Source organism: Cryptomeria japonica, chromosome 3, assembly GCF_030272615.1.
Source record: "Cryptomeria japonica chromosome 3, Sugi_1.0, whole genome shotgun sequence".
Classification (NCBI taxonomy): domain Eukaryota; kingdom Viridiplantae; phylum Streptophyta; class Pinopsida; order Cupressales; family Cupressaceae; genus Cryptomeria; species Cryptomeria japonica.
In genome coordinates this window covers 452,844,801-452,868,322 of record NC_081407.1, presented here as the reverse complement: position 1 = coordinate 452,868,322, position 23,522 = coordinate 452,844,801, and the positions used below count along the sequence as shown (strand labels likewise).

The 23,522-nt window shown below is 35.8% G+C and overlaps 1 protein-coding gene across 5 annotated transcripts; it reads right to left on the bottom strand.

Annotated features, from left to right (window-relative positions):
* Positions 1 to 8,568: 8,568 nt before the first annotated feature.
* Positions 8,569 to 21,064, bottom strand: LOC131074098 (protein-tyrosine-phosphatase MKP1). Of its 5 annotated transcripts, none has more exons than XM_058012952.2 (4): positions 20,583 to 21,063; positions 17,697 to 20,412; positions 9,440 to 9,622; positions 8,569 to 9,305 (listed from the first exon to the last, which is right to left on the bottom strand). In XM_058012952.2, the coding sequence occupies exons 1-3, from the start codon at positions 20,603 to 20,605 to the stop codon at positions 9,572 to 9,574; spliced, it is 2,790 nt and encodes a 929-aa protein (XP_057868935.2). In that variant the 5' UTR covers positions 20,606 to 21,063; the 3' UTR covers positions 8,569 to 9,305; positions 9,440 to 9,571. The 5 variants fall into 5 exon arrangements, with proteins under 5 accessions (XP_057868935.2, XP_057869647.2, XP_057868267.2 ...); XM_058013664.2 differs by having other exon boundaries at positions 8,573 to 9,087; XM_058012284.2 differs by having other exon boundaries at positions 8,580 to 9,290.
* Positions 21,065 to 23,522: the final 2,458 nt, after the last annotated feature.

The following is a 23,522-nucleotide window of genomic DNA, read 5'->3' as shown; positions in this document are numbered from 1 at the left end:
TCTCATCGAGCTCATCAATATATTTATCAATGTCATGAACCATTCTTATTTGTGCTTGGTTCACCTTTGATTATCAATTTCAGGTTCAAACCCCCTAAAATCTCTAGTTCAACTATATTGTACAGTGAGCATACCACTAAAACTACCCGCATTTTTTTATTAAGGGTATATAGGTTTTGATGGCCTCATAAAACCCGATTATATTAGACCACCACTAAAACAACTATTTGACAAACACAAAACATTAAACATAAAAACTAGGTTTTGAAAGGGCATAGAACCTTCTACATCAACCATCTTATATAATGTCATTTCCCTTCCAAAGTTGATAAATGACAATCCGTGTGCTTCAAACCTACTTCCATACCAATATGATTTGTAAATTAATCAAGGTTCTCTTAGTCAACTCACCAGATACACATCCTATTAATGTTGTCACCCAAAACAATCAATGAACTAGAAAAAAAGTGTTAACAATTGTCAAACTAAAGGATGATTGTAGAGATGCATCTAAATAGCATCAAGAATCATAAGAAATGTGGAAAAACAATGAAAAAGATTATGACAATGAATGAGATGAGAACTTTGAATTAGAGAAACCTTGAGTAGGGAGAAGACTCTAGTTGAGTGTTGAATTCCACCTCTACAATATGTAATCAAGCAACTACAATCAATACAATGTACAAAAAGGTTTGATCTTGTCCATAGAAGCTCAACAACACAATAAAAGAGCTCTCAAGTACATCAATCTATTACTTTGATCTAATGGTGCCTTCCAATGCAAACTATATTCCAATGAGAAAACCAAATGTCAACCTATGTCCAAGCATCAAAACATATGTAGCTTCCCACATGCTTCCCATGAGTCAAGACATGCAAAACAATTCTTGGATGTGGAAACAAATAGACAAAACACTTGAAATTCCTCCTTTTGTACACACAATTATCTATGTGCAACTTTGTCCCCATGTATATTGGCTAAACAAAAGCTTAATTCATACCACAATATTTCCCCATATGCATGGAACCATTCCAAGATGTTTTTATCATGGATAATGAACTCTAGAAAATGGCTTTGTGCACATCTACAGAAGCATTGATTCCAATAGTCATGTGCAAGACAATGCAAGACATCCATGTGAGCACTCTTTAGCTAGTTTGTGCAACTTTAGGAGCCTACATTTTGGTTTTGACAATATTACCAACTCCTATTCATTTGGCATTATGTACCACTTACACATGTAGCCGATGCATTTGCACCAATACATTCAATTCGATAGCATACAAATTTAACATCTAGCAAAATTCTAGCCACATAGGAAGTGCACCATATGCACATGACACTTATCAACTTATTAAGCAAAGCTAAGCTAACAACTTATTATAAAAATACACCTAGCTATACATTATGTAAATTAGTCTACTAACTAGAGAGCCTAGTCACATTATTCACCCTAGTTTGGATGTACTCTAAGGTGCTCTAAGAAATTAGGTAGATGAATTTTTCCTTCTTGAACATAAGAATATGCTTTATCATTATAGCCTTTGTAGTTATTTGGAAATCTACATAATATCAATGAATGAAGGTTGACATATTCTTCACACTATTTGCACACTCTTATTACTTGGCTTGCTTCTTCTAAAAATATTTTGAATACCTAGTATCTAATATACATAAACTTACCTTGTTGCTACACAAAAGGTTTCCCTTTGATGTCACATAAAATAATATCATTGGTATCAAAGTACAAAGGCCTAATATTATGTCGCTTGTCATCAAATACATGTGTCCAAGTTCTAGGTAACACGTCACTCATTTTCTTCATGCAATTGTTTGGAAGTAAAAAATGTAGAGCAAATCAATCCCTAAGGAGTCGTAACTTTTTCCCAACCTCTTTGGATGAAAGAAGTTCTTCATCAACCTTCTAAATTAACAAAACCACCTACATGAGGTGCCTTAGCCTCATCACCAATGGTGTTGTTGGTGGCCACATGCTTGAGAGACCTAGGGTTTAAATCTTGATAGCACCTAGATGCAATTTCTTTGCAGTCTTATGCTACAATGGTTTGTGATATCCTATCTTAATAGTTTTGACTATTTCTAGGGAAAGCATTGATTGCATTCAACTAAAGAGACCTAAACACTAACCAAAAGTACTTCATGCATGAATGGGTTGGTGATCATCAATAGCATCTTATGTAGGGGGGACCTTCCAAAGTCCCAAGTTCCCTAGCCAAATAGTGGTGCACACAATAGTCCACACATACTTCCTAATTTCAATTTGAACAACACACTCATCTGGACCATTTGCATATACCTCAAATCCAACTACATGCAATACTAGCATCTAACAACATTGAAGTTAGACAATGACTTTCAAACACCCTCTATCATCTCTTGGATTGAATTCGACAACTATATTGCATAGACTGAGGGAGAAACAACACCTCTCATAAGTGATCCACCCAAACCATGATGTTCACAATAAATTACACAAGAACAAACAACTATTTAAGTTCATCTTTACAAAAGGAAAGCATCTATAGTACCATACTCTTTACAAGCAAAACTTGTGCAAGCAATGGAAGCTTACAACTCTCATTAAGACTATAATCTCGTGGAGCCTTTGTAGCTTCACTTTGATGTCTAAGATCTTAGTTTGACTACCCCAAACTTGCACAGCATTGAACAATAATCACTTCAAAACACTTTTTGAGAAATCTTAGCACAACACCTTAGCATTTCCAACGAGCCACTTGTTCAACCAACAACATTCTTCTAGATTATTGGTTTCAATAATATGTTTTGCTTTGCATTACAATTCATGCATATGGAGGCATGCTTCTCTTGACAAGGATGCACAATTTCAAAAATAGCCTCTCCTTTTACTACATAGTTAGGATTGCAATTCAAAGTAAAACCATGTCAACACACTATACTTTCATTAGTTCTTAGGTAGAAGTGCACTTGTTTCAAATCTTCACAATTCCTCAAAATTTATAAAAGTTTTATGACTTCACAACTACAAGTCATTAGTTAACACACATCATAAAGTTGTGCCCTATGCGAGCAATTCATCCTATTTTCTATGCTAGAACCTTTAGGTCATTTTCTAGTGTAATGAGGACACTACTTTAGAAGAAAGGGTGCAAATTAGCCCACTTTATGGATTGACACCTTTAGTTATTTTTCCAACATAATGTTGATGTTACTCTACAAGGAAAGGTGGAAGAGATCTAGACACAATTGTGAAATAGTTCAACAACCAATAGTTTTTCATATCAATGTTAAGTTATGGTATTGTACACCAAACACAAAGGAGACCATTGTTTTGTACGAAAGGATGAATTATTTGTTTATAGTTTGCACTCTTGTGCATTAGGTCAACATAAGCTTATCTCATGCCATAATTTTTCCTTGAGTAGCATTACATCAAGATGCTTTGTTCATGGACAATACATTAAAAAAATGGCTTTTTATACATCTGCACAATCACCAATTCCAATAGTTTCACACATGCACTCTTCAATTGTGTCAAACAATTTAGGTCCCCACACTTGAACTTTGACAACATTGGGAGCTCCTGCAATTCTTTTCACAATGCATGACCTACACATCAAGAACACATGCACCTACACCAATACATCTATTCATAACATATGGATTAAACATCAAGCATAACCCTAGCCACAGGGGAAGTGCTTCATGTTTACATGAAACTTATTAGCATATTGTGAAAGATAAGTTGATACCCAATTGTATAAATACACTTCATTGTAAATTTTATAAACTAGTTTACAAACTAAAAAGCCTTGTCCCATCATTTGACCTAGTCTAGTTCTATTATGATGTTCTCATGTACATCAAGGGAACACATTTCTCCAACTTGAACATAGGAATATGATTTACCATCAATGCTTCTATAATTATTTGTACAAACACTATCAATTAATGAAAGACAATATCCTTCACATTGTTTGCATGCTTTGTTGTTTCACGAATTGCTTCTTCAATAAAGCTCCTCCATAACAAGCACCTAACAAGCATAAGCATGTCCCCATTAGCATTGCTTCACAACCTTGTTGAAACACACAAGGTTGTCGTTCACTCTTATATGGAAATCAAATCACATAATCATAGACATTAAGTTTCCACAATCCATGAGATATCACTCAGCTATTTCTGGAATCGATTATGTAAAAAATGACTCTACATGCTCTCTAACTTGTTTCATCCTGATGATGGATCGTGAAGTGTGATCCGAAACATTGATGCAAAAAAAAATTACACAATCGATTCTTAAAATAGCTGAGCGAAATCATATAATGACAAGTTCATTGATTCTTAGAGATATTTAGACAAGTTCACTAAGGTGTCTAGTGTGTGGACCACTTGTGCAAGAGGAAAGCTCACTAAAAGAAGCAAAACTTACTAAGCAAATTTACTTAAACCTATATGCAAGTATATCTTCTTCCCTAAGATGCTTTGGATCCCTTATCTTCAACATTTCATCAATGTGCCAAAACTAATGAAAACCAACTTATCAACATGAACTAACTCCTTCCTAGTCTTCCTTGTGTGAAGTGGAGAAAAACCAACCATATGATTGTTAGCAAGTTCAGATTTATGGATCATTTATGAATTATGTAGATCAAGTTTTCTTGCACCTATAACAATTATTCATTTGTCTCCATCTCTTAATTTACATGTGCAAAAACTTGACGAATTTTTTAAAAAAATTCACCCAAATGTTTCTTAAAGATGACATCATTATTGGGTAGCTTGGGAGATGTCAAAGGTGTTTATGTGAAGGCTCTCTTAGTAGTTAATTAGTTGATTTCACTTAATTGGTCTATTATGATGTGTTTGGGTCATTTCATCTTTTCTTTTATTTTGAAATGTGTTTTAATAGAACTACACTCATAACAAGTGATGAGCTTAGAAAGGCATCTATGTACAACTATAACTATCCCTACCATTTTTTCTTTTTGTCAAGACTTGTTAGTTTAAATAGTTGGTTGGCTTGAGAAAATGTGGAGTGATTATGAGTTCATGTTGTGGATTTTCGCAAGAGAAAGGACCCATTAGCTATCAATGTTCCAATAACAGTTTGCCCCTTCCACACTTAACCTCACAATTACTATATTTAAAATTACCAATACATGATAATCAAAAGCTCACTAAAATATTCCACATGTACCAATAGCCAACGACTTGTGCAACTAATAGTTAACTGTTGAATATTTAATTAGAATTGTGCAACTTTATTGGTAACTATAATGTGTGGTTCTTGAGGCATTTGTGCATGGATATCGACTAAAACAATTATTAGAACATATATTAGATCAGTACCACATGTTTTTTGGTGTGTCACACAAGGTTGTTGGGACATCTACAAATAGATATCAAGCATAACTTCTAAATAACCACTTTTTGACCTTTGTGTGCTAAATCAAATCCTCTGACACTCATTATAAATCACATACGAAAGCAACCCAAAAAAAACTCATTAAAAACTAGCTCCGCTCCTTTTTGTCACCTCATTCCTGCATATTATGCAGCCTTTTGATCCTTTACATTATTTCTTTTTCTTTTTCACCCACTATTTACCCCGAGTTGCTAGCAGCCTTGTCTAACATACATCGTCGGGGCCTATAATGATCTGACTGACTACATTCCGTCTTTTGCAAGTAGGTGACAACACAATTGCCATGCAACCTTATATTCCATCGTGTGCAAGTCGGTGACAAACTGACTACCATGTAACCTCATATGGTGATTATAATGGTTATCATATGACCGACTTTAATAAATCACTTAAATTCATCGTCTTTGTTATGTAATTTAGTATTTCTATTGCTGTACAAGGAAGCATTGGAATTGCTCTCCTCATTATTAGCGTGCTTTAATCATCCTTGTACCGTAACTAGTTTGTGGAAATTAATTTCCTTGTGTGCCACATATTTGTGTTTTAACATGCATATACAAGCAGAATTTTGCTTCTTGTTTCTCGATTGAAAACGGGAGACAATATTTCTTACTCCATAATTTTAATTTACTGTCCTAGTATACCCTGCGTTTTGTATAATCATCTTTGTATGGTTATAACCAATTTTATAATGGATGCATCTTTGTCTCATTCTTGTCACAATACATATTGTGAGAATGAGTTCTAACCATTATACATGCTCCTGTTTTCTTGAAAAGTAAATACTTATAATTGGGTTGTCGCTTGAAATGCATGGATTCTAAATTTTATTGATATTTCACTCGACTGTTCCAGATTCCATTTCACCTCTACTTGATATTTTGCAATTCTGTTACTTTGTATTTATTGTAATTTATATATATTAACTTGGCTATCTGTCGATGGAATAATAATCTGTTTTGACATGCATACTAAATGCTCGCTTTGACTACACGGTGTTAATTAGTTTTGAAAGTAATGTTCAAGTTTAATTCTAATTCAATTACAAATACAATAATGTCTTCAATAACAGCAGAGGGTGTTGGCAAAATCCTTACATACATTTACTATTATAGTTATGAACTTCATGACTGAATCAATCAACATATATATTATGCCCCTCTAAATTGATTGCCGACCACTTCACACCAGTGAAATTTGTCGTTTATCCCCCAAAAGGCCTCTTTCGGCTATTTTCCGCAGGCCATATGTTTTGTGTTTGTTCGCATGTACTTTTGGGAAATAATTGACACGGCAGAATTTAATGTCCAAGCACTAAAACACGGACAGTACTTTTATTTTGGAAAATTTCATCCGGAAAGGAGGTTGCAATGGGCATTTTAGCATGTATAACTCTAGACAAGTAGGATCCTTTTACCCTCAAAATCGATCATGATAAATTCCAACAAACCTCTGTTCTTCCCAGCTTTTACTATATAATTATGTTGATTGGTGCTTTCATATGACTTTGATGATTTACTCTCATGGGTAAAACACAATATTTGTTACCATACAATGGCTGCAATATATAACAGTGTCTATTTGTGAACCAAAAATAGATTAATTGCTAATGCAAATCATCGACTTTAACTTATCCACCCTTCGGCAGTATGCAGAGAGTACTATTTGCAAGGATATAACTAGTTGTAGACCTCAGTTATTTGTTGGTCTGAGGATATGTTTTCTCAGGAAGCATGTGCTACATGAGCTATGATTTCACGTTAAGTTTGAGTACAGATCATTGATTGCTACAAGCCTGGTAAACATCCATCTATATAATGTAGATGAATGCGGGTATGAACTACTATGTGGAATTCAACACATTATGAACCTTGACGTTTTCTTCATGCAATTTTAGTTTAGTGCAGGTACTCGAGGGATATTCCACCACGTGATTGATATGAAATTATGGAATTTTAAATATGCAAGGCATAAAAGATGAAGTATGCAAATCTTTGAATACAAAAACAGAATATAGACCATGCCAAACACGTGAACACCTTGAGCAAGAAATTAAGAGAAGGCCCAAAATTAACTTGAAAGCGTGCAGAAACACCACAGAGATGCCCTATATATGCATAATGAATGGCCGAAACATGGAAAATATTTGAAATCTTTGGAGATCCCAACTAGCATCTACATTGATGTGAGAATGAAATGATTCTTAATATTTAATCTCAATGTCACTATCCTGGCCAAGTCACGATGTCCCTCATGTGTTCAGAATTGTTTCAAACAGAGAAACAAGCTACAATGGGTGGTCAAGAAGGGAAAATTTGGATCTATGCATTAAAAAGAGATCATCCTTCTTTGAGGTCGTGAAAGGGAGGGAGTCATGAGTTAGAAATGGATTAACTGGAAGGTAATATCCATAGATTCCTCCCAAGAGGTTCATTTGCAGACTCTTGGGTATTTTGTGGATAACACATTCATGCATGTTTAAAAAAATTGTAAACCCTCAAAAACTACAATATCAGCTCAAGTGCAAGAGAATATTTTATTGTGAATTTTGCTGATGATTCGAATGAAGATATGATCTTCAAAAAGGCCCTTGTTTCTTTAGAAATGTGGATATTAATGAAGCATTGGCATATTGGTTTCAAGCATTTGGAGGAAATGCCATCCAAAGTCCCCATATGGAACTGCCTATATACCATTCTGTATGAGTTATGGACTGATTATGTGGTTTTTAATAATTGCACAATTTCTTAAGAAAGTATATATGTTATTCTAAAGTAACTTTGGGAGGAGAACCAACAGACTATACACAGATCTGCATGGAGCTTGAAATAGATCAACGAAGTTGGCAGAGTAGATTATGAATGTGTCCCTTATAGATGCAGAGAACTCCATGAGTATGGTTGTCTGGTAAGGGAGTGAACCCTTGCTGAAAAACCAAAAACCTATGCTTAAATGCCAAGTACTGAGAAGACAGCTAATGAAGGATTCCAGAAAAGAACAGAATCGGAAAAAGAATGAGGAAATTACTAAACAAAGGTGCTAAAATTTTAAGTGCATTATCACTGCAAACATAATTTATTTGAATGCATATCAATTCCAAACCCTGGTGAGCATTGAACCCCCAGAATTTGTTCATTTTGTTGTTTGACCAGCTGGTCAGCCACAGAGCCCCATAATTTCGTGCCTTAGGAAAAGACATAATGATTACTGACAATAGTAGAGGCCAGGTGCAAATGCTGTATGAATTTCGCAAAACAGTTACCCCTCAGTCATGGTGTCTAAGACAAAGGACTCTCATACCACTGAAGCCACTAATTCAAAGAAAAAAAAATCAAGCAACACATATGCACTAGTTAGATCCATCAAAATTTGTCAAATGTAAGATCAAGTTCCTGTTAATTCTTGCACCACTATCTATATAAATCAAATAACCAAAGGTGAGCACTTTTCTAGAATATAAAGATAATCTCATTTATTTTGCACTAAAGGAAGCATAACAAAGGATATTTTGATAAGAACACCTTTGGTGTTGCAATAACCATTTCCTGGCAGAATTTCCTACTTGAATAAAGGACCATTGCTTCCCAACAGATACATGGATAAGACTACCGATCAGAATAGCAACAGCATCTTCAAACAAGTCAACACAACCCCATTCCTGTGGTTGATAGAAAAGTCTGGTCAGTCTGCAATTGACAATATCATACACCAAAATTGCATTGCCAAATAAGTTGCTGATAATACAGATTATTTTCAAGAATTGTGCTGAGTCTCTCCCTCAGTCACAATCTAGATTGTTGCCGAAGAGTCTGCCAAAATGTTCAGTTTTTATGACATAAATGTCAAAGCTCTAGCCTGATACTGTAAATTCATATTCTAGATCAGTGACACGTCAGAATTCATATAACCATTCAACAATACATATAGGATAAGAAATGAACGTAGAAGGCAGGAAATCAAGTGCATCAAATGTTATTTTAAAAGGCTTACAAAGAGATAAAAAATCTTACCTTGAGAAAGGAAGCTGTTTTGCCTTTCCCTTTAAATGAGATTACACTGAAGGGTATTCTAATGAGACATTTTCATTCATTAGCTGCCGCGTGCCTAGAAAAAAGATATTACAATATACTGGCCCTCAACAGCTAAACAAAATGTTCCCAGAACTCATCCGGCTCCTCACCCTGCCTCACAACCTGCCAGCCACGATAAGATGTTAATGAAATAATCAGTATTTCTCTTTGATATAAATTTTTAAGATTAACTGCCAAATCCAAGGCATGTTAAATGGTAGAACCAAAAACCATAAATTCTAGTTAAGATCACTGCAAAAAATTGAAACAATGGGAAAGAGATTGTGTTGAAATTATACTCTACAAGATGGAAGAGGCAAAGAAAGAGAACAAAAGGAGGACTAAACAAACATGCTTCTCATGCACAATTGATATTCATATTTCAGTGTATAATAGATTTTAAAAGTCTCTGCGATAGTATACTCAGAAAAGACTACATTCTCCTTTTCCAGAAGTTCATTCTGATTTAAATAAGTCATCTCTATTACCACTTCTCTGTCTAACGGCTGCTTGTTCAAAGGCTAAAATATTTGTACCTAATCCTTGCTGGTGCAGTCTTAAAGATTCTTTATTAGACAAGTGGCATTCACAGCACATTCAATGAATCAGTAAATGTTTAAGAGTGGCTGTCATTTTTAGCTGCATATCCTATAATACAAAATCGTAAAAGTACCTCAAAATGTTCTTTGATTCTGAAAATATGAATTGAAAGCCAATTCATTAGCTGACAAAAGTTCTGCCAACACATGGTTTTTTTTATTTAACATTACCCAACACATTTACAGACTGTCATCTCCCATTACTATATCTCTTCCTAGTTTCCTTGTGCTGCCAAAGATATCCCAGATTTTCAACCTCTTGGCTAAATATTTGTGCATAATTATTTCCAGTGCACTCTTCTCAATCTAAAACATGACAAATGAAATTTAAAACACATTTGATGTCAATAAAATTTAGGCACGGCAGTTCAAATATTTGTGCATAATTATTTCCAGTGCACTCTTCTCAATCTAAAACATGACAAATGAAATTTAAAACACATTTGATGTCAATAAAATTTAGGCACGGCAGTTCTCTTTAACTGCAAACTTTATGATAAAGGCTTGAAAACCCACGTCAAGATATTCTTCAATTCTTAAAACATGAAGTAAATATATTGGATTTATCTCTTCTTTATAGTTTGAAATGGAAACAAATCACATTTTACTTGAATTTTTTAGTTAAACGATGATTATAAAGATTCCATACCTCAAAACAATCATTTCTACCAATCGTCAAACATACACAAATACCTATATAAAATATTGAAATATTCCAACTAGAGATTGTGCATGCCAAAGGCACTCGTCACTATAATTATCATCCTTAGAACAAGATTCACCAATCCCAAGGGTATATCCCAAAAAAAACCTGAAGCATTAACCTGACATGATCACAGAAAAATCAGTGAAAAAAATCAAAAAACCAGAAAAGAACTAGGCCTACAAACAGAGACCACAACTGAAAAACAAGCAATCACATATCCAAATAGTTAATAGAGCCTGAAAATCTAGAGCCAACCACGGGAAACAAATAGCATAAGTGACACAAAAGGCAAATACGGTGAAAAGCAACATCACTAGAATCAGCATATTCCACATCACAATAGAGTTGTAGAGACTCCGCCTCCATATGAAACTTCCCAAGAAAGTTACTGAAGGCTCACTGATTTTGCCCACATTAGCATAACCAACTTGCTTTGCAGCTACATTAGTCCATAGATGCAGGCATTCAATTTCGTCCTTGGACACTTTGAAAGTCCCAAATCAGCATATCCAAGCTTTAAAGCTATCTGTGCATTCTTCCAATGCACCAATACAACCCTCAACACTACCAAAATAACTCACATAACCCTCAAAATCACAAAACCCTTTAACAATCATTAGATCCTGTTGATACGCTTCCAAATTCTCCAATACATCAGTGCCAAAGTAAAGGAGGCTAAACTTTGCATCGATATATAAATACATACATATAGCATATGTGTGTGTGTGTGTGTGTATGTATGTATGTATGTATATACAGAGTGAGAGGAGGCATATAAATATATATATATAAAGAGTGAGAGGAGGCATATAAATATATATATATAAAGAGTGAGAGGATGCATGTAAATATATATATATATATATATATAAAGAGTGAGAGGAGGCCATACTTTGCATCAATGTGCACTATCCTTACCACCTTCAGAAGAGTTATGGGTCCCAATTGGTGCCAAGGCCCTATGGAAAGACCTTCAATTTTATGATGACATCTACAGATTCCTAACTTGGCTAATCAGACTAGCATGAGATCTCTTATTACCCCTGCATCAAGTGTTGATTTCTTGACAAGTAGGAGAGTATTCAGCAAATTTGCCCGACTAGTGCTCACTTTTTTGAACTCTAAGTCTTCATGCTTGTCACCTTCAATGCCTCAAAACATTTACAATACCTTCCAATATTAGCATCAAACTAAAAGGGATAAACAGTAAGAAATAGGCAGCACTGATACAATAAGGATCATAGTCACCAATATAAAAGATGAAAATGCTCCAGTCCTCAAAATTGATTCAACCAAGACAAATGCAAAGGCAATAATTGGCCAACAGGAAAACCCGATGGCAATGACTGTTTACTGCATGGGCTAGTTAAAAAATTCTCAACACACTATCAGCAAACCTAGCAGGTAGTAATGAACCAGATAAGCCATTCCACATCCCCAGTCATCTAATTAAATATCCCATCCTTGCTGCACAACAATATTTTAAAAGGGAAACAATCAAAAGCTTCATAATGCAAAAAAAATTAACTCCTGCCAATTTGTGATCATTCAAGGATTTCCCATTAATTTGAGCTGCGTGATAACTCCATCACTATAAGAAACAATCAGATTTTAGGCATTAATATAACCCATTAGATTTACATTATTACATTTAGACAGTTCCATCTGACCATTTTTAATCACAAAAGTGGCAAAACAGTCGGCCACTTTATTAGTAGAGCATCCACTGCAGTAATCCATGAACTAATCCAAGTGGAAGCTTAACCAACGCCAGCTTCCAATACCAGTTTTGTGTGTTATAACAGGTCTGCAAATAGCTCTATTAGAATTTTAGAATCTGCCTCTACCATTATATTCCTAATGAAATCTAATGAATGCCATCCAATGGCCCTCAACAACCATAGCCTCAGCACCGTTATTAGATAAATGTTGTTGGTATTTTGTGAAGCTAGTTGTGAGGTCCAATAAATTCCTAATGACCTTTACAAAAGCAGCCTTAATTCTCTTTGAAGGCCCCGACAGTGCTGATCCAATTTATGTCAGACGACTCCTCTCTAATCGGATGATCCTAGTCTGGTGGACAACATTCCAGATTCCCAAAACTCGGATGTGCTGTATGCTCCAACAGCCCTCCTTCATGACAATAGCCTTGGCAGCATTATTGGAAAATCAGCTAAGTTGCTGAATCGAATGAGGTTTGGGTAAGTGTATGTGGGTACAGCATGCTGGTGTGCCAAAAAATGGGCTGGGTACATTCCAGGTACATCTGTATTAAAAACATATAAAAAATTATAAATATATAATAATATTTAAATGATACAACGTAAATAAATGATATTTATATGTTAAAATATTAAGAAATAATATAGGCAACTAAATGGTAAATATTTATATTTATATGTGATTTTATTATAATAATGATAATATTTATATTAATCTATACATATAACTAAAATATTATAAGAAAAATAAATTATAAATATTTATACACCCCTTGACTGACTTAAACATCCTGAAGTAGGCTTCTACATGGACTAAACAAACATTCATTGGTGCAATCATCATGTCTAGGCATTTCAACCCAGCTAGGTATTAGTGTTAGTTTTCATGATCAGATTATCCACAAAAAACAGAAAACTAAAGTTGCACAGTAAAGCATACAAATAGAGGATCACACAACACAAGACTACCCTGGGAAAACCTCCCTCTTGGAGGAAAAACCCAGCAACAAATCAGATCTAGATCCTTTTATTAATTGAAGAATACAATGGCAATAAAGATCAGATTACTTATCTGATATAACTGTCAACCTAGGGCAGAATTAGAGTTACAGTTGTAACCCAGCTAGGGCACAATGTAACAGCAGAAGATAGCAGACTTTTCTCTTTCTTATATAAGAATATCATCAGCATATAGCTTCCAGCTCTTCGTAGTTATTCACTGAAGAATGCAGACCTCATGATGTTTGTAGACCTTCAAGAGGAACTCGCTATCCTCTTCAATGTATTCACTGTCCAAGATCGCATGTATGGCAAATGCTGATGGCAGAAGTAATTCGCTGATTCCTTGATCAGAAGTGGTTCACTTGCCTTCAACGAGGATTCGCTAACCTCCAGAATGAGTGGGCAGATCTTGCAGAGCTAACTTCACATTGATGATGAAAACTGAGTGATGAATGCATACACATTAATCTCTATTTATATCTCTATTTATATTTGGCGTGGAGACCAATTCAAGTCGGCTTCACCTTAAGTTTTGTGCCAAGACTTAATTACAATTATAGGGCTTACACGTTACCTTATGTCTTGCCCTATTTTGGCGTACTAATAATGATTAAGTTATATTGCAAGGGGAGCGCACCTATTTAGGGCCACACGTTATATGAAGTGATATAGGGTCGGCCCTATAATATGATGAACATATTTCATGTTGCTTGGCGCGTAGGAGATAAAGGGCCCAGCCCTATTCAAGTTTGTGCACATAGAGATAGGGCCCAGCCCTATTTACACGCCTCCTTAATGAAGCAGGGCCCAACCCCCTTTTGGGATTCGGACAACATTGGAATAGGGCCCAGCCCTATTTGTTTTACACATTACATATAAATACAATAGATAGGGCCCTGCCCTATAAGGATTCGGATGATGCCTTAAGGCAATCCGAATCCTATTTATTTTCCTAACCTAGTTACAAAATCAACAATTAGGTGGTGTGATCCAATCAGTAAGTCATTCGTTAGGAATTGTATGGGTGTTAAGTCATGCAATTGTCCAGCTAGCTATATCATTCAGCATGGTGGAATCATCTAGGTGTTTCCCTTCTGTTGTTAAGCCAAACTACTGACATGGTGAAGCCAGATCCCTCTCTGTTGTTAAGCTAAATCACCCAATGCACTACTATATAATGATGTGGACGTGTTAACTCAGGCAGATCAACCATAGGGGTACAGAATCATATACCAAGATTGTAGATCAGGCCAAACCAACCTCTAGATAAATGGGATCATACTTAACCAATCTGGCTGGAGCAGCTAGAGGGCAGAAATGTGAAGGCAGATTTTATTCTGAGAAGTTCAAGCAGCACAGAGTAGCATTTGTTCATCATTCGTCACTATTCCTTTACATTCATGGCTCTTTCCTTAATCTTGCAGCTCATCAAACTTGTAACATGAGTATAATGATGCCATTTCGGGTTTTCCAATGGTCAATGAATAAAAAAAATGCATTCAAATCTTCATCCACTTGTGAAATTGTGACAGAAATGCCTTTGAATTGCCACATTTGACATGCAATTGCACAGGTTCATTCTTTGCTGATTCCAAATAGTATGATGCTAAAAAACCAAACACTACCCAAATCCACAAGTGATTTGATTTAGAACCCTATTTTGGAATGAATCATACACAAAAAAAGTAATATAGGAAAAATCATAATAAGTATTTCAAGAGCCCAGTTGTGATGTCTCCATCAAATTCCTAAAAGCCCTTCCGAAATTTGCCTTGATTCTCTTTAAAGGCCTCAATCAGAGTTTATCCAATTTATGTCAGAAGTCTATTCTCTGATTGGATCCTAGGAGATATCTGATGGACACCACTCTAAATTGGCAAAATTCAGATGTGTTATAAACATAAAAAAATATAAATACAGTCAGAAACACGAGGTATTCATCCATAATGTAAAACATGTAAACATAAAGATGATATTGCAATCTAAGAGACTCATGATTGAATTGGAATACACATTAATAGACGTGTCCTATTACAGAAGACAGTTCAGTAATAACATTATTTAGTAGGCAACTGTGAACTGTCATCGAATAGCCTAATTGCTATTTTGGTTGCTGTCTTATGTACATTGAAAAAGTAGAATGCACTATTCAGTGTAAATAACGCTGATTTACCTTTGTCTAGGTACAGTTACAAGACCCTTTTCAATAAACAATTGGCTGAAAGAATGCTATCATGTGTGCACTGTAATGAGGGGCTCTTAATAATGACTGGACTTCCCACCCATACAATGCATAGCATGCATCTATTTCTTGAGACATCCCATGCTTCATTTGGTACAATTTGCAATTCACCCGATGTGAGTCTCCCATTTGCAAGGGACCATATGTAACGAAGCAACAACAGTTCAAACTCTGGCCACAACCATTCAAAGTACTTCACATAAACATGGAACCATGACGTGCATAAAGATATGGCATCAAGATAAAGAGTAAAGTTAGAAATAGAAGCAATGCCTTGTCAATTTCCAAATAATATGATCTAGTAGACAACAAGGAAAAAGTGATTGTCAATACAAAAATCTGTACAGTTCACAAATGGAAAAAATAAAGTGAAAAGTGTCTTTAAAGTTTGGACTGCTAACCTGCCAATCACCCTTCTTTATTTTAAAAATAAGAATAGCAAATAGTAGCAAACAGTCAACTCCCGATATTCTTATTAGACTACCTTCAGTAGACAGAAAAATCTAAAAGCAAGTGCCATGACAATTAAATTGGAAAAGATACTCATAGTGCACTGTAGAAATGTTGAGTCATAAATTTTAAATACAAGTTTTGTATTATTGTCCTACCGAACTAGGAAAGGCCATTAAAATCTTGTTACCATCTTTTGGCACAAATCTCGTTACCATTTTTTGTTGCAAAAATCTTCTTACCATTTTTTACTGTGAAAATCTCACATTTTCTGCCACATAAATCATGTCACCATTTTTGCTGCCTTGTTACCGTCTTTCCCCAGAAAATGTCTCAAATCAATGATACAATCTGACTGCTTCAAGATCATTGTATTTAGCAGGGTGTAATATGGTGTAACAAGAAGAAATTTGAATTGTCTATGGTGAATGAAGAGATATGACACATGTCTGTCAGTATGCATAGCCTGTGTGCAGTGATGCAGAGCTAATGCACCAGACATGACAAGCTTATACATTATTGAGCACTTCATTCTTTCTGTGCACACTCTTCCTACTCCAGGCATTCCAACCTTTATCCGTTGTTTTTGAAGACACACTAGTATGAAGTCTAGCTATTACTATAGGCACACTTTAGCTATTTTGCAGCATCTTAAATTTTTCATATAGTGTGTAGAATCAAATACTAATTTTTACACTTGCATTTTGCAAAACATGCTCTCCCTGAACTTTTAGAAGAATAAGTCCAGTAGTTTTTAAAACTCACTGATTCTACAGCCCAAATATACTTCTACTTACTACTGAAGATGATACATGAACCTATATCATACTCACTACCAAAGAAGGTCCCAGATCCTATTTGTTATTCGCTACCAAAAGACAGTGGTGCAGAGATATTTCTAGCACATTCTTTTTTATTGCCATTTCCACTTATCCTGTTGTGCTAAACCTACTAATTATCAGTTCCTCGATGGCATAACCATCAACAGCAAGTGTAAATTATTTATGCTTCATTTCATTAAAAATTGGTAACTTTTTGACAAATTGCCAAAACTTGTCAATAGTGGGCAGCAATATTAAGTATCAACCCTTCCCAATGCATGTGAATCTATGAATATTAACTGATATATGAAACATTAGCTAGTTATTTTTAATCTGCTTTAATTGAGTGTTAACTGATATACGAAACATTAGCTAGTTGTTTTTAATCTCCCTATTTGAGTGGCAAGGGAGGTAAAAAGCAAATGTAAATAATGCACAGTTAGTACTAGCTATAATTGGTGGCTTCCTAAAATAATGTTTAAAAACAACTGGATATTTCCATAAAGAGAAAAGAGAGTGCAGTAAGACACTAAATACTCGAAATGTTTCAATCAAACATCCAAAGTTGTTCCAAAGCACATAATCTAACTCACAACACTCAAAAGCTACTTAACCATGACAAATGCAAAGAATGGTTTGAGAACTTCTGTACTTACCCTGATTATGGTATCCTGCTGCAAATCCATTCGCTCAAGGAAGTCAACTGCACTTTTTTTCCAATCTGACTCACTAAATTCAACTCTATCATCACTGCTGTTAGCTTGAATGCTTTCTTTATCAGCAATCAGCTCACTACCCACCCATACGTAGACTTCATCCACGTATCCCGAATCGTCATGATGTGTTTGGTTAGGTGCTAGCAGAATAAAAACAGAAGAAGAATCAAGATAACTGATATCAAACATATCTTTACTTTCTAACTTGGGCCAGTCATACAGCATCGGGCGTGTCCGTTTACAGTTATTCTTCCCCTTTGACCTGGATGGACATGATTCGTCATCTGTAACATCACTAGGACTGCTTGGATTTCCATCCCAGGTCGTGTCTGTATTTAGAGGAGACACTGGAAAGCTCTCACTGGGGGAGTGTTCTCTGCGTCTATATTGTTCGCCAAACTGCAAAGTTCCATTTTGAAGAACTTTATTGTCATACAAGGGCTGGCTTTCTCTTTCACAGGATGACCCAGTACACAGTTCCTCAGGAAAGCTGAGACTAGAGCCTGATTGTCCAGTTTGTCCCTTCGCAACCATCTCATTTGCAACAGCAGAGAGGGGGTCATGAGTTCTCTTTGACATTCGCTTAGAACCACAAAAAGAATCATTCCCTAACACTGGTAATTGTAAAGAAGGAGATACACTACCCCTCCGTTGTGCCAGAGATACTGAAGAAGATTTTGCAGGGAGAGAAGAATTCTTTGTTATGTTCTTAGAAAGATTTATAGGTCTGTCAAAGGTTTCTACAGTGTCAAGTACTGAGGATTGTGAATGGCAAGAAGAGGATGGTGACCAGGAGGCAGAGGAACTGGGAGAGGGGGTAAAAGGAAGAGATGATGGAGAAGGTGAAGGAGATTTTGAACTAAATTTATATTCTGTGGAAACAGAACTTGGAGAATCATGTGGAGATACCAAGGGCATTGAAATGTCTGTTGATAAGAATTGAGCATCCTGCTTGACACATTCCACTTCTTTTTTAATTGTCGGACAAACTGTATGTAACGATGCAGCAACCAATTCCTTCATGTTGCTTGTCACAGACAATTCTTTCATGGTACCTGGAGCAGACAATTCTTTCACGTTGCCTGCCATGAACTTGCGGCGCAGAATTCCCCAACCATTTTCTCTTGTAGGAAGATGAGTTTCTGAGCCAGCTCCTGAAGATGGAACCGGGGGCACAACACCTCCCACCGTGGCTCTCCGATATAACTCAAAGTCTACATCATATGATTCTACCCTCTTATTTCCAACACTGCACCTGAATCGTATTCCGGGATGATGACCTTTCAGAGGCTTCTCCACCTCTGATGTACCCATTTCAGCATTTTCTGAACGGACGTTGCAGAGAGCATCCCAGAATTCAGGCTTTTCCTCTCCTTCTAAGACAGTAGCAATTGGACCCTGTGCTCTCTCATACCTTACTACTTGGAATGCAGAAGCCTTTGCTGCTACAGCCATTGTATGCTCGCAACTGTGTCCAATCCATACATATATCGCTGAGGGCACATGGACAATAAATGCACCTCTAGAATCCAATGCAGCTGGACCAGGATTATTCAAAATCTTTGAAACTAAATGCAATGGATCATATGGTGAATGAGGCGCCATTCTATACATCCTTAAAACAGAGGTTGGACTTAATGGATCTGCGTGTACCCTCTTTTGACATTGTAACAGCTGGCACGCGAAACCCATGTTCGGATTCGTAATACCCCGTGCAGCTTTGACGTACTGAAAAGCATCTTCAAAGCTCTGACCTTTGCACCACATGAGATACGCAATAACCAGCGAAGTTGAACGGGATACACCCTGGTAACAATGGACGAATACCCTGCCACCTTGCTCTCTTACCTCCTCAAAATAATCGAATACATCATATAGTATACTAGTGATATCTTCACACGGACTGTCTTGCAACCATAGCGTCTTGTAAACCAAGTCCTTCTTGAAGTATTCCGGGCATACAAATCCAACACAGTTTAATACATGAGTGATTCCATTCTGTCTAAGTATTTCTCTGTTCCTGGCAATTGCATCGCTGCCTAGATAAACATGTTCAGCAACCCTTGAACATTCCTTATCAAAGAAAGCAAACTTGTCGCGCTTGAGCTGCATTTCTGATGGCTCTGCATTTCTTGGAACAGAACACAAATCAAGCCTCACATCTATCCCATTCCTCAGATGACCAGCATCCTTCTTCTCCCTGGGTGTGGCAGGAGTTAACCATTCTCCAATGTCGTCCGACCCAGCCTTGGGCCACTCTTCCAAGCTTCTCCTAGCAATGTTGAGAGGCTGCAAGGGTGGCAGCGCCGACCTCATCTTGCTGAGCTGCTGTGACCGAGGAGTTAGAGGAAGCCCACGGCATGGAATGTTAGGCACCTCTATGGGCATCCCTGAACATGTGGAAGAAGAAAGCACCTTTTCAAGATTGAGGGCAGCGGGGCTTGGTGGTGCAGAGCGTGTGGAGGACCATGATGCCGATCTCCAGAAACTCTTGCGAACATTCGGAATCTGGCGATCCCCACTACTATCCTTATCCCTATCTACACCTACAGCCATTGCTTCCCCTACCATGTCCCTCTCTACCAAATTTTCTCTGGCTTCTTCCACCTCCCCTTCAACAGATCCTCCCACCTCACTCTTCAAATTCTCTCCCTGTCTGCAAGACACCCAGGTTGAGATCAAGCAACTCCTTTAACAGTATTTCACCCCATACACAGCATTTTCCAAAAACAATATGAAATGTGGTACTTATAATTTGTTAGCTACTTAGAAAAATTTCAATTCATAATCAAACAAAAAGAAAAGAAAAAAATCATAAAACCTCACCTGCATGGTGAGTGGCAACTCATTTTTGTAAGGCCAGCTTCTGATGAGCCCTGGTCTTAAGTATCGGGAACATGATAAAATGCTCTACTTAGATGACTAATTTGATCCAAATGCCATCAAGGCGACCCGACTGGACTGGAACACTATTCAATGCTCGTCGATACCCTAAGTTCCAAATGCCCTTCTCCCGTTTTTGCTGCAACTCCACTGCACCATAACAGTACTAGAATCGGACCAACAAATTTTCATAAGCTCTCTAGACAAAAAATTAAAATTGAACAACAGCATTGGCCTGCCTTAAGAAACAGACACGCTCCCCATCTATCCATTTCGATTTCAACTTCAACTTGAGTTTAGCCATGATAACGAGCACCTCGAAACCCTAATAATTTATTCCGAATCCAACACTCGAGTTTATGTTTAGCAAAGTGTCGAGTGAGATCGAGTGAACGGGCGGGGGTAAGTGAGAGTGAGTAGCTGCTGACACTAGCACTTCTAATCTTAAGAGGTGGAATGGATGCCATACGAAATTCAACGGAATTTGTTTTTTAAAAAAAAAAAAAACTTTGGGAATTTGTAAATTTTGGGTGTGTTTTTATAATATTATTTTTCATTATTTTTTATTAAAATTATATTATTGATAAAAAAATTAATGATTAAGTGTTCATATTAATAATTTATGAAAAAAACAGTGAATATATATTAAGATGAAAAAAAGTAGATGGTTATAAAATCGCATCTCAATGGTTCACATGGAGTTAAGTCTTGATCAAAAAGACATAGAAATCAAGTGTTAAGTGGCAACAATAGTAGTGGAGGGGGAAGGCTTGCCTCATACATTAGCGAGGACAAGAGAGTACTACCCCTCATCATCTTTCTCTTTTTATTGATCATTATGAGTCGGTTAATTATTAAAAATCTATTTCAACTTTGGAAGGTTTGGATGTCTATGGATCTGAACTCTACATTAATGAAATGTACTATGGTTTTTGTGCCCAATGATGTCTTGCATGTTCTGTAAACTTGGCCTCCTATATATATTTTGACTCATTAATTTGTATTCGTCCTTAAGATCAATGTATGAAATTGCAATACATCAAACATACTTCATGTAATGCCCCGCCAGGAAACCCCGAAGGGATAAAGCTAAAACACACAAATGGAGTGCAAATATTTTATTTTTTTTAAATAAGACACAACATAAAGATACAATGAGATATCAAAAGCTTCGATAACACAATGGAAGACTAAACAAAACCTAAGGAGTTTCCCAACGTGATTACATAACTTAACATCTAACTCAACTCATGACATTTGACCCAATAAAACAGGTTAACTTAATTTCGCGTCATTACTTTAAACAAGGATATAATTGTTCAGTAATTTAAAGTTATAGATAAATAAAACGCATTCATCCATTATGGTTGAAGATGAGTCTAACATGAGAAAATCTACCCATTGAAGTTAAAACATAGATAACATATGAATTCATCCATTAAGGTTAGAATATAGTTAACTTGATGAAGTTCATTTATTAAGGTTAAAATGTATGTAACAAAATGAAGTTCATCCATTAAAATTACAATTTAGGTAATACGACGAGTTCATCCAACAATTGTTATCCATTCATATCGTTCAATTTTACATTAAACACGTGCCATGCATCTTGTTCCAAAACGCACTATAATTTCATCATAACTAATGAGAACTTTTCATGCATACTTATTTTTATTAACAATAATAGAATTCATTCTGCTAATCAAACTACACTCTTTCATAAACCACTTTATTACATTAAGAGACGATTGCGTACATGCATTTACAATAAATCTCATCTAATCCACTTACACATTCTATCAAAATGTCATCCATACATGCTAACACTAAAACATGAAACATAAGAACAAAAGCAACACATAACACCAAATTGATATCGGAGTTCACCCCTAAAGGGCTACATCTTCGGGTATGTTCAACTACAAGACCCCTCTGATCATTTAAATAAGTTAAGGGTACATAAGTTTCACATCATTTACATTCTTGTCATCCAGGCGAATCATACCAATAAACATCTGACCACATCGGTCAATAAATACATAAATGATCCTTACATAGAAACGGATCCAACTGAACATATTAAAAGTTAATACAAGGTCCATTGCCCGACAATACTCTAACTAGAGACCTGACCCACTATGGTCAACCACAAATCAACACTCAACACCCGCATAAAGGACAAGACCAGTTATAACACCATCACAAGGCAACAGCCAAACTAGAGACCGAAGACATAAACAGGTACCCCAAATCAACCAAACGACAGGGTCCAAACAAACATATGAAGGCCTTGCCATTACTTTAAACAAAAGCGAATACAGAAATTAAACATTGCATAGGCAATAACCGGAAAAGGACAATCTTCTTTCCTATTGGTTTAAACAATAAAAGTCGATCAAGTTTTTTAAATGATCTAAGTTTTCAAAAATACATTAACAGAAAAAATCACCATTACAAGGTGAATACAATACTAAAATTGCAATATTCTCAATCGATACATTGTTAAATTTCCAATAATTCTAATAGCATATCATTTAAACTTTTAGAATATCCAATGATAAATATTTCCTTTTCCAAATTACTCATATACTTTAGTATTCCGTCTCTAAATTTTCCAGATGACCTATATCATTCAAATCGAAAAATAATATATTCCTTAATAATATTTTATTTAAAAATCCCAAATAATAAATATGTTTTATTTCATAAATCTCCAATTAAAATAATGTTCTATCTATTCCCAAAGCATACTTCCTCATTAAGATAGATACCCAAATTAATATTAATTGTTATATATTTATTAATCCCTGGACAATAAAATATAAACAATTAATAATTTAATAATACACAATTTTAATATTAAATATTAATTAATATATATTA

Excerpts from the sequence above, each read along its gene's own strand:
- LOC131074098 (XM_058010978.2), bottom strand. The coding sequence starts at position 20,605 with ATGAGTTGCCACTCACCATGCAG. Across the intron at positions 20,413-20,582 it reads AGTTGCCACTCACCATGCAG|ACAGGGAGAGAATTTGAAGA; the intron begins GTGAGGTTTTAT and ends GGTGTCTTGCAG. Across the intron at positions 13,071-17,696 it reads AGCAGGATACCATAATCAGG|ATGTACCTGGAATGTACCCA; the intron begins GTAAGTACAGAA and ends TTTTTAATACAG.